Below are 12,922 nucleotides of genomic sequence, written 5' to 3' on the forward strand. Positions count from 1 at the left end.
AGGATTATCACCAATTACAGGCTCTGGTGTTAGTCCATGTTACAAAGTTTACATGTCTTCCCGAGTGAAGAAACCCAAGCTTGAAAAATATTTTGATAATAATTTGGGCTTAGGTATGATTTAAAATGTATGCATTCACAGCTGCTTTTGTTTCTTTATCCTTGCACCAAAGGTTAAAAAATCTTCAGATTTCAGTATATTGATAATTCATTTCAATGGCCAACACCGTAGAAAGGGAAACGCCACCTCATCAAGACGTATTTGAAGATGTGTCTTTGAAGAAGACCATGACGGACCAAAGAATAAGCCGTAGAGGATCACATAAGACTGCTCAGACTTTTTCTTCTTTGATGTGATTTTTAGACACTTTCACCCAATGGAGTCACTTTCTTTTTCTTTCCTATCCTCCTTCAGGGTTTATCCTCTTTTCCTTCTCGTATCCACTTTTATTGTCCTTTAAACCAATTGTTCTCAACCTTGGGGTCTCGACCGCTTTTGGGGTCGTGAGATGCCTTCAAGAAACGAGGAATATTTTTTTGAACAATTTCAGCCCATTTTGATTAATTTGACCCTTTTTCTGCAACTACACCAAACTTGTCATATTTTAACCTATTTTCATCACTTTTTCTTGCAATATTTTTGCTCCTTTTAATGTATTTTTGCTTCATTACTCACATTTCTGCCACTTCTCCATCATATTTTAATACCGTTTCTCCACATTTTTTCCACTTTCAAGACATTTTTGGCCCTTATAACCCCTTTACACCACTTTTCAACTTAATATCACATATGTTAACCCTTTATTGTCACTTTTGACCTCTTTTCACCAGATTTCATGATTATTTTTGCCAATTTAACTACATTCATGATTTGTCAAGCCCATTATTTGCCAGTTTAACATAATTGTTCCTACTTTTTATATCACATTACCCCAAACCCACCTATTTCTGCCACTTTTAAGCCAATATTGATACTTTGAACCCATTTTTATCACTTTTTCCTGTCTGTTTTGGCCACTCTAATTTGCAACTTTTAACCAATTTCTGTGGTTTTTAAAACCCCATTTCATCACCTATTCCAACATTTTTGGTCAGTTTAACCCATTTTTTTTCAAGGATTTATAAGCAAGGATTTACCTCTCTAAGATCACTATATATTATGGCACAAATAATAATAAACTTCCTGGATAACAGTGGATATTATATTATAAATAAATAAAATAAATAAATGTGGTTATTACAGATTTATCTAACAATGGACCATCATTTTGCTGACTTTATGGATGGGCCCCACCTTCCGGTACAGGAGTGGTCCCCGGTCTCCGACAAATTTATTTTGGGTGTCATGGGCTGATAAGGTTGAGAACGACTGCTTTAAACAGAGGTGAGCGGACGCTCTCCAAATTACATGTGCATCACCTATGTTGCAGTTGAGTAATGCAGACCTTACTGTGTAATATATAATAATATAGTTCACAATGCTATTTTGTTGAAGGATTCTATTAATATCCAGCTGATCAGAGCAGGAACACCTGTGCAACCACACCTACAGCATTCATAGATGAGAACATTCATCTGCAGTGGCAGGAGGTGTGTGCGCGCTGGTCCCCGTCTGCTTCTTTAAGCATCAGCTTTTCCAGCTCAGCCACCATTGCAGAGATGGCAGCAGCTACATGGTATGTGCCACTCCTCCCACCGACTCATTCATCTCACTTCCAGTCTATTCAGTGAACTGAGTCACATGTTACAAACCTTCAAGGCCAGGGTGACATTGAGCAGGACTCCATAGAGCAACACGTGTAACAAACCACAGCTACATAAGCTTCATTTGCACTGATTGATGAAGCTGTGTTGCCTCAGCTCATAGTTTAATACAAAAACAGATTTGAAAAACTCACCATAAGCTCCGGGCCTTGGAAAAGGTCTTGTCCACTCTGAAAAAAGAGATAAAAAGCAGATATTTAGTCAGATATTCATGCTTTTCACAGCTATAACATATTAAAAAGAAATACTGTATTATATGCAGTAAACACACAGACTTTTTGTTAAACAAACCATTGCCAAGAGTAACAGATTATAAGTAACCGCATTACTGTAAGTTGCTTTTATGAGTACTTGTACTTTTTGGAGTAGGCTGTATTTCTTAATCAGTAATTTTACTTGTACTTAAGTATGTTTTAAAACAAGTAAAGTAATTTATTGCATTCCTACAACCAACCGTTGGAGTAAATTATTATTTTTTTTGTTTGAAAATGATCAATGGACATTGTGAAACTACAAAAAAAGTGGCTATACTTAGAGCCTGAGATTTTTATTTATTTATTTTGAATTGATTGCATTGGTGTTGTATGTAGCTGTTATTGTGATAAGGGAAGAATATTATATTGAACTTGAACTTTTGAGTGTGAAGATAAGTTTCTTTTTTCTGCCTCTTTGCTACTGAAACCAAAGTTTAATTTGTAATTGCGTTGAGCATAACTGCGGTACATTTAAATGTTTGTGTTGTATGTGCGTTTGTAAATTGATATATAAAACTATGTACACTTTTCTTTTTGTTTTCTTTTATTCAATTATATTATTTTTGATTTTGAAACATACATGGGAAAGAGGGTGATTTGAACCTCAAAGGAAAACATTTACATTTCTTTGTTTTCCAAGTTTATTTTATTTATTTATTCATTTATTTTATTTCCCTCTTAGTTTTGTTTTTTTTTTTTTTAAAAAAAAAAAAAAGAGGACTCATAAAGACCACAGGCATCTATTTACTTTATTATTGAATCTGTCAAAGTGTGTTGTATGCCACCCTTTGAAAACTTTGTGCAGTTGTTCAAACAAAAATATAGAAAAAAAGAATTAAACTAAAATTAAAATTCGTAAGGATCGAAGAAACATTAACAGACTGCCTTTTTCTGATATACAAACTGAGCTGTCAAACAATAAACTGTCATGATATAAGCTTATATAAGGTAAGTAAGAACAAACTGTGTTAACATTCATTATTATTAGACATTAAATCATTGGATACTATGAGCAGATAATGCTACAATCCTAGGATGATGTGCAGAGCATTATCGGCCAATAGATGGCACCATCAGTGCAGAGGAAACTCAGCATTAGCTTCATGTCTGAAAGGTGGAACCCTTCATAAACTACTGGAGCCTTGTTAAGATGCATATTTCTTGGCTTCAGATTATTTGTCATAAAGCAATTTTTCGAATTATTTATGCTTAATGCAACTCAATCTTTTTCTGCTGAACAGAAGATGGAGGATTGACAAAACCTAAATATTCAACAATAAAGATTCACCTCACATCCTGACATGTCCAGTGTGTCATGGCATCTGCATCAGCACCATGATGTCATTCACTGACCCTTCAAAAACACTGGCTGATTCCCCCCTAAACCCAAATCACCATGAGATAACACAGACTGTAGGGCTGATTTATCTTCATCCCTCCCTTTGCTGTCCACCCTGTCTCATCCATCCATCCATCCATCCATCCACTGAGTGTGTGTTTCTGTTCCCTCCATGCCACTCCTTGCAGAGCCACCAGGGTTGCTCATTGTTCTATGGATAAATGTGCATGACGCAGCAGCACCCAAAGGATCAAATCATTCTGGAGAGAGATCTGACTAACAAGATCAAAACAGCTTCTTAAGTGCTTAATGCTGACACTAAGCACAAAACAAAGCACGGAGAGGAGATTTAAGCTGTGTGTGGTTGTGTTTTGTTATAGAGTTACATTTGCTGTTACATTTATACTGTTGGACACGTGAGCAGAGTAATCTTCTTGTATGTACTCCTACCGGATTCCCACAATGCAATGTACGGGGCGCTGATTGTAAAGTTGCGAATGCTAAAATAAACAGCAACCTTTCGCAACATTTAGCAACAAACCACGTTTTAAAAAAATCAATGTGAATTCTTTTTATATTACTCTTGACAAGATTTACAGCAATATTTGTGAAATTTGTTTTTTTTTTTTCGAGTAAAAATGTGTCAATGTTGAATCCTATTGATAAATCTAAATGTCAATGACTTTATTTTTGGTACTTTCAGTGAATTAGCATATTAGCTAAATATTTAGTTTCACACGTGACAGTAAGATTTAACAGTGAACAGTTAGATTTAACAGTTAGATTGAGATTTAGCAGTTAGATTTAGATCCAACATTTATTATTTAGATTTTTCATTTACATCTAAATGTAACATTTAGATGTTACATTTAAATGTAACATTTAGATGTAACATTTAAATTTAACATTTAGATGTAACATTTAAATGTAACATTTAGATGTAACATTTAAATGTAACATTTAGATGTAACATTTAAATGTAACATTTAGATTTAATATTTAGATTTAGATTTAACATTTAGATTTAATATTGTAGTGAGGATGAGACAAGAAATAAGGATTACTGAAGCCTTGTCAGAAGTCGCTTTTAATTGCTGGATTCAGAGCAGCAGAACAATCACACACAGTGCTGTCACACAAGCACCCACACTGTCAGAACATGAACTTACTCTCCTCCTCCTCCCGCCAATCACGTACTAACTCTCGTTCTACTACCGCCAACCAGGAACTAACGCGAGAGTGAGGACAGCCCAAAACAGAAAAAAACATTAAAGTCACATCCACTAGTTCAGGGCGGCAAATACACACGGGAACATCAAACACCATGTACACACACTAGAACAAACACAGAACAAACACAGCCCGCTAGATTCACCGGCATCACAATATTAAACATTTAGATTTAACATTGACATTGTATTTTTACGAGAAAAGAAATGTCACAAATTTCACAAACAGCTGTAAATCTGGTCAAAATTAATATTTACATACATTTTTGAAACATTGTTTGTTGCTAAATGTTGTAAAAAGTTTACAAAACTTTACAATCAGTGCCCCATAGCAATGTGCAAAACGTTTGACAAATTCAAGTCATAGAAGCATTTACATGAAAGAAGATCATTTGTGATGGAGTCAAAAACCATTTTGCGAGTGGCATTTTTGACCTCTGACATTTCTTTTATGAGGTTTTTCAGATGAAATACCATTGATTTATTGCTCTATAAGGTCTACATTATGTCTTGAGCTATAAAAAAATGTTAGCTAACATTCCCATCAGTTTGAAAATAGTCTAGCCCTATATATGTTAATGTGAGATTGATGTGTATGAGTAATGATTGGATGATTTAAGGCTGTAGTTCCCAAACTTTTCTCAGTCCCGTACACCTTCAGATATGTAACCTGAAGCCATGTACCCCCTACTACAGCTCACTTAAACTACATAATGTAATATAAGATACATTGTAGCCATACGGTGAAACTTCCTCCAGAGTTTTACCTATCCTGTTGAGGAATAATATATAAATAATTCATAATAATAATTCCGTTCTTTTTTTTTTAAAATGAACATTTGTTGATTGAACACATAGCAGTACAACATATTCATTAGCCTGAAACTGTGAAATACAACTCGTTGCAACGTTAATGAGAAGGTTAGGTTGAGAAGATGTACACCACTCTGCAATGTTTGGCTTCAGAGATTCTGAGTCTTTAATCGTTCTCCACGCAAAGTCTTCTTCTGTATTTTGTTACCAAAAGGCTGCATGAGGGGGCACTTGCAACTTTCCTGCCTCCGACCCAGCAACAAGACGCACTGCTTTACGGCAGCTCAATACAAACTAATGCTAGATTATGAGCACACGGTTGTCTACAAATTCACTTTTCTCAAGCTTATATCATGGCGGAACCAGCAAAAAAAAAAAAAAAAGGCAGAAAAGACCTTTGTCTGAGGAACGGAGAAACTCCATGCAGTGACAGCTCAGCAGCAACACACAGCAATCACACACACTGTTGTCTCGGCGCCGCGATTGCTCAACAGGCACGCACACACACTCGCAACCTAGCGCTCCATCAGGCAGCACACACACAAATATCCATCCATCTATCCATCCATTTTCAGAGCCACTTTGTCAGCACACAAACAAACAGCACACATTTCCACACTCCCTTCCGTATTACTCCCACATCATTCATTTATTTTACCTGTCTTTCTTCCTCATATTGTTCACATGGTACTATATGCGTGAAAGAACCCTTAGTGTCACTGTTGTATTAGGATTTTTATAGTGATCGGTTGTTACTGTCTTGGGAAAGCAAAGGTGCACATGTAACTGTGGGGTGGGGCAGGCGGCAGGGGGTACAGTGTTTACGACAGTGACATAACCAAAAAGGACCAATAGGGGGAGCGCTAAGTGCAAATTAGTTCTTAGTTCTGCTTTAATAATCTGATAAACAGAAAAATCTCAAACCAAAAGAAACCAAAAGTTAATTGTTTATTCTTTCTTCATTTGTAGAAAACTATGTAAGTGAGTGCAAACCAGCCCTGGAGAGTTTGTTTGCTCATTGCACTCTGGAGTCAGATGTCTATGGTGGGTTGACTTCCCTCCATGCAAAGAATAACTCCTCATTTTCAACCCAAGGCATCACTGGGACGTGACCTATTTGGAATTGTAGTGCTGTTATCGCTCAAATCTACCATCAGTATTAATTTCAATCAGACCAATATACACGTGTGCATACATGTGTGAACTGAACTCCATCTTTAAGTGGAATGCATGCTGGTCCTCGGGAGGATGCCAAAATACTTAAAGGCTGTCGGTTCGTGAAGAAGGGCTGAGCTGTTTTCATTTGCACAGCATTACCAAGAATAACACTCACAGAGTGACCATCTATACTCAGGTTTCATGAAATTCCCATAAAATGAAATCAACCATGGGTGTGTCGGCATTATAGGATAAAAGCTCCACACTGAGACTCCGAAACCAGTGTGAGACAACTGAAGTAAAACACACTCCCAGCTACACAACAGAAAGTCATACACTAGCAACATAGTGAGGGCAGCGATGGGATAAGAGTGACATGTAGCAGAGTTATTGATCACCGTGCACTTTTGTTGTTGTCCTCACCTCAAAGCTGTTACTGAGCATGATCAGTTTACTTTTAAAATGGCAACAAAAGACTAAAAGCAAGATAAAGCTGCTCGTCTTCATTCCTAAAATGACCTCACATAACTCCCTTTTATCTGAGCTTCAGTAAAGCATCTCAGGTGTCACAAGTATAGATCGCCAGATAGAGTGCAACAGCATCTTATGTAATTGAACAAACAGCCCATTTGTACACTTTGTTTAATGCTATTCTCATCACTGATGCACAGTTAATAAGCACAGCAAATTTGGACTGAGCAGAAGGAAACACAAATGTAGGGGAAGCAGCAGAGTTGACTAAAGTCTCTCGTGACAGGAAATCCAAGTCTACGCTAAAAAACAAAGAATATCATTATTTGGGTGGAAAAGAGCAAATTATGACCAATTTGTTTGCACCAATGCATTTTGCACATTCAAATCTGATGAAAACATTGTGTTGATGGCCTAAATTTACTAAAAGAAGATCATTGTGCACTCCCCCACCCCACCCCAGTGGTCAAAAGTTTTCATTACAGTTTTCCCAAATTCATTTGAAAAAATACAATTCTTAATTATAATGTACATAGTGTACAAATACTGTGCCATAAAACACAGTGACTTTACAAAATACCAATATAAGTTTAGAGTGAAATGGTCCCAAAACTTTGAGACTTTAGGTTGGTTCTTCTTTCGTCAAGAAATTCTTCTTCACAATGTAAATGGTGAAGCGACACTACGCCCGGCAGTTCATATATGATACCATAGCAAAAATAAAGCAGAAAGTGGCCACCGGCCTGATTTTATCATGAATTTAAAACATTAAATGACACATTCACACCAATTTTTGTAGTCGACATTATCAATTATGTTTCTAATCCTTTTTGCATTGTATATGTTACACACATTGGGGTTGGTGCAAATCTCGAAACTGTCTATATATTTAATTCTATTTATTTATTTTTTGCCACCCCCTGGCAAGAACCTCAGAAGTCACCAGGAACTACATAATTTAAATGAAACATAATTTTTTGTTGATGCTAAAAGAACATTTAAGTAGCCCAAGACATGAGACAGTAGTTTTTTGTGTGTTTTTGCAAATTTAACATGGCCACACAAAGAAAACATTTCTCCCCTCCACAGTCATGCTCCCGGTCTGAGAGATACCACAAACTAAATAGCATTAAATAGTGTTGAAAACGCTGAAGGCAATTCTAGGGAAGTAAAAGCCTCGCTATGTCACCTAACAATGACTTAATTCAATCCGATCACACTTTAGCGACACAGAGGAGGAAATGACTCGCTGTAGTCTAAACTATTTTAATGCTTTTTCACGCTAAAATCAGCTGCAATATTGTACATTAAGTCAGCGACACCCCTAATGGCAAGTAGGTCAGCAGACAGTGCTGAGGTGTCAGCCTGGAGGAAATCCAGATTAATGCAAACAAGTTGGTTGTTCAGCTACAAATCTGCTGAAGCAACATGTTCTAAAACCACTAAATCTATATCGGACACATAAGAGGCATGTTGATTTTAGACTAATCCAGATGAAGAGCAGCATATGTCCCACCACAGTGAGGATGGGGGTGTGATGGTGCATATCACCCAGTTTCTGCTGAAGCCTTTCAGCATTTCATCGTCTGTTGTACTTTCGAGTGAACACTGGCTCACACAAACACACACTGAAACTCCCTCTATAACTCAAGAATATGGCTCTAGGATATCAACGCTAAACAGTGTTGCTATGAAAGATAAGGCACTGTAAAATCTTTTGGTCTTTACCTCAAAACATATCAGACGTACTCATGGTATGGATCCTACGCCATGTTTGAAGTGTTGCCCACACCAAAAACCTCCTTTATCAGCTCCACTTCAGATTCTTCTTAAAATAATCTCCATTTGTAGAAATTAAACTAAGCTTTAAAATTCTTGGTCATTCATGTTCTCATCTCATTTGTAGTCTTTGAACAGCTCAAGATTGAGGTTCAAATTTCACCTTAAAAAGGACACTTAAAATAAACATTCAAGCTAACATGCTAACCTATGCTATTTAAGTCCATATCTAGCTTTTAGTCAACATAAGGTTTTATTTTTTATTTTTAGTTGTTTAAAGAAAGGGTATACAGTATGTAATTTAGAATGGATCAGTCTAACAGTTTAGTGCGCATGAAGCTCTCTACTCCAGGTATTTTGCCATATCAATTTTATTTTTTTCTCATCTTTTTTGGTTAAAAAAGTAGCTCTGTGACTATACTTCACTGACTACAATGTGTGATTAAAAATACTGCCTCAGTGCCATAATTCAATGGTTTTAGGTTTTGATAGAGTTAATTCTGCATGTTCTCACAAAAACACCCTTTCCTTCTACAGTCCAAAATGTGGATGTAAGTTTTAAAGTGTATCGGTGTCTCTGTTATCACCTTTACTTAGCTGCGATAACAAGAAGAGTGTAGCTTTGTTTTTCTTTTGCAAACATGTTCAAAGGCGAACGAAAAAATAAAACGATTACATTTCTTTATTGAAATTTCTTTCAGTATGAATACAATCGTGCACATAAATGACAAGATAACAGTAATTGCATCTATACAAATTAAAAGAACAACAGAAACCTGAGTAAAACACCTAAAAAATATTTTAAAAAGAACAAAAAAAAAAAAAGAGCTGTCAGGTTGTTTGAAGTACCTGCAGGGCTTCATGTTTTGCCATTGACAAGTCACAGAAATCGAAATGCCACATCATGAAAGTGAATCCCAGCAAAAAGGGACTCAGTGTTTTATAGGGTTTACAAACAGCACAACATCCAAAAATCAATGCATTAGGTTTACATAGTGTTTTTCAGACATACAAAGCACTTTACATTACAAAAATAAATTAAAATCAAATTTTACACAATAAAGCATCCTTACTACTAAACTAGACAAATAGTGCAGAGTCTAGCACATATATGTGTGTGCTTTTACACACTGTGTCTCTGTGTACTGTAGTAAAATGAGGACATTCATCATATGCTTTACACTAATCTCTGTCAATGGCCTCATTCAGCACACAGATACTGTAAGCATGCAGTCTGGATCTGATCACTTCTAATATTGGGGGAAACTGATTTTTTTTTTTAATGAAGAAATTATCAACGTGGTGTCAGAATATCTATTTTTTTAACATTATAAACAAAAGCCTACGAAGATAAGAAGGTTAATGATTTGTTTAAAAAACAGTTTTTCATAATTGCAAATTATTTATAATAATAATTTTCATTTATAATTGAATCTTACACAAACATTTTGCTGAAAGTCTGAACAAGCTGTATGAGATTTAGTTTAGGACTTGTCTTGAATTTGATTCTAGTCATTAGATTTGTTTTGCATGTCTTTTTTCTCTCCATTCTGTTCAGTTTGCTTATTCTTCCAACTTTAACTTCACTACATTTCTTTCTTCTCCAGCATGGTTGTTTAATGTGTTAAATGGTTATAAAGCATTGGGAATTGTGACTGCCTGCAGGAAGGAAGTGAAATATAAATGCTCTTTTGCCACAAAGCTTTTTAACAGTGTGTGTTTCATGAATGGTGATGACGTATAATCTGCTGTGCCAAATCATTATTGAAAGGTTTTGATATCCACCTGTTTCCAATGATTATTAGAAACAGAGAAAAACCCTGATTGTCCTTTCTGTAAAAAAAAAAAAAAAAAAAGGCAATTATAACGTATTCAGAGTTTTCCATGGCAAAAGCAAATGTATTCTAATGTTTTTAGGAATGCTTTTTACTATAAATAGATAGGAGGACAATCTGTGAAAATGGACAGACAACATTCAAATATCACGGTTAGCTTCGGTTGTCGTGATTAGCTAAATATAAAACAAAAATTGGGCCCAAGACTGAAGGAAAATGGTGAAAAAACCGCAGGGAGGCCCTTCAGAACCCAATTCGGGTTTAGAAGAGGTCAAGGAGATGATACGCGAGGGTCTACAAAACCTATCTGCCGAGATAAAGTCGTTGGAAAAGATGCTGGAAAACTCACTGGAAAACCTACAAAGCGAAGCAAAGGTACTGAAAGAAAAGAATGAAAGAAATGCTGAAGAGAAAAAATTGTCGAACGCCAGGGTTGAACAGCTGGAACAAAAGGAAAGAGAGAAAGATGTCATCATCACAGGCCTAAAGATAAAACCCAGGAGTTACGTGGGTGACGAAGAAACAAAATCGATTGAACAACAGGTCATTGACTACCTGGAGTCGAAGGACATTGTCCTGAACCCTGACAACATCAACTCCTGCCATCTCCTGCCAAAGAAAAATGATAACAGAGCTGTAAAAATAACCTTCACGAATATGAAATTCAAAGGAGAACTACTGAAGCAAGGAAATAAACTGAAGGGAACGAAGGTGTACATCAATGAAAACCTGACGAAACAAAATGCAAGCATTGCATGGAAGGCACGCCAAATAAAAAAAGGAGGAAAAATTGTGAGGACGTGGACAAGAAACTGCAAGATTTTTATCACACCACTGGGAGAAGAGAACGGAAAACCAATCCTCATCAAAACGATGGAAGACTTGGGAAAATACGAAGGATCCACCTAAACAACATTACTGATGGTAATCATGGATATGGACCCAGATCTATGTAAACACTGGAAACAAAACTCAGACTGTGATTATTTTACGGAGACTGAATTAAATGTGGAAACCAAGAGTAAAAAAGGTCTGTCATTTATTCATTTCAATTGCTAGGTGGTGGGGTGATTAAGGATTACATTAAATTTAAATTCAAAGTGTTTATTGTCATATGTGCAGTTAGAAACACGTTTTCCTGTACAATGAAATTACTACCTTGCTTATGAACTAAGATATAATACAATGAAATTACTACCTTGCTTATGAACTAAGATATAATGTGTTTATACAAGTTAAATCTAACAGTGGAAAATACAACACTGCCAATAGAACTAACAACAACTGGATTAACCTTGATGTAGAGGCAAAACAAGCTGCAAACTTGTGTGTCCAAAAGAGACATTCCCGAGTGGTGACATTATGGATGAAAAGGGAAAATCCTTCCAAACACCTTCGAAAGAGGAACTATTCTTGAACTGGAGGAATGCTAACAACGTCTGGCAGGGAACAAGGCCAACACGAACAACGATAGAGAGGAGGAGGAATAAAAAAAAAAAGACAACACTGACTACAGATGAGAATACACAAAAAAGGACTGTTCAGAACAACTCAAGAATGTTTGACCAGAGAGACATGTAAACCCATGTAAATTTGCGATGGTAAAACAGGGGACGGGACCCAGATAAGCAAACTGCTTCTCTCGTCTCCTTTTTCGGAATGCACAAAAAAAAAAAAAAAATGTAAAAAAAAAAAAAAAGTGAATGTAACCATGTCGGAAATAAACTGAATGAAATAAATAAAATGAATAAAATATAGAATAAATAAGATTTTCCTCCACTTTCCAACTGTGAAAAAGGATGGCATGATGGCAATGTTACATTTAATTCAGATTTACATTCAAGTTTGACCATGTGTTGTTTAGCTATTCAAATTGTGCTGTTGGTAGTGGAAATATAATCTCTGAAATGTGGTTATGGTGTGAGGTAGTGATGCACTCTTTTCAGAATATGTCTATCTGCAGGACAAAAAAAAGGGATACACTCTGGACAGGTTGTCCAATATAAGGATCACATACAGTGATCAGTCAAACTCATTTTCACACATGCATCTACAGCCATACAGTCATTCATCATTCCTTCAAATATTCATAATAAAATACCCCCAAAAAATAAAGATTAACTGTAGTTCATATCATGAAATTCTTATTTAATTTCCCCTAGTATTATAAACATGAACCCAAGTATAAATATGCACTATGGACTGACTGAAGCGCTCTCAGGTTGCAACACAGGTCCTGCCTGTTTTTCTCTTACCCTTTAGAAATCTACCTGAACGACTT

The 12,922-nt window shown here is 36.1% G+C and overlaps 1 protein-coding gene across 11 annotated transcripts in view; it reads right to left on the reverse strand.

The window, feature by feature from the left end:
* The window catches only part of LOC114466650 (rap1 GTPase-activating protein 1-like), an 81,164-nt gene that overhangs the window by 63,519 nt on the left and 4,723 nt on the right, over positions 1–12,922 (reverse strand). For all 11 annotated transcript variants that reach the window (XR_003674460.1, XR_003674461.1, XM_028452262.1 and 8 more), the window contains exon 2: positions 1,898–1,933. Coding sequence is in view for 9 of the 11 variants with exons in the window: in XM_028452262.1 (XP_028308063.1) it covers positions 1,898–1,933 (36 nt within the window). In the remaining 2 variants the exon portion in view is untranslated. The remainder of the gene's footprint in view (positions 1–1,897; positions 1,934–12,922) is intronic.

This window comes from Gouania willdenowi, chromosome 7 (assembly GCF_900634775.1).
Source record: "Gouania willdenowi chromosome 7, fGouWil2.1, whole genome shotgun sequence".
NCBI lineage: Eukaryota > Metazoa > Chordata > Actinopteri > Blenniiformes > Gobiesocidae > Gouania > Gouania willdenowi.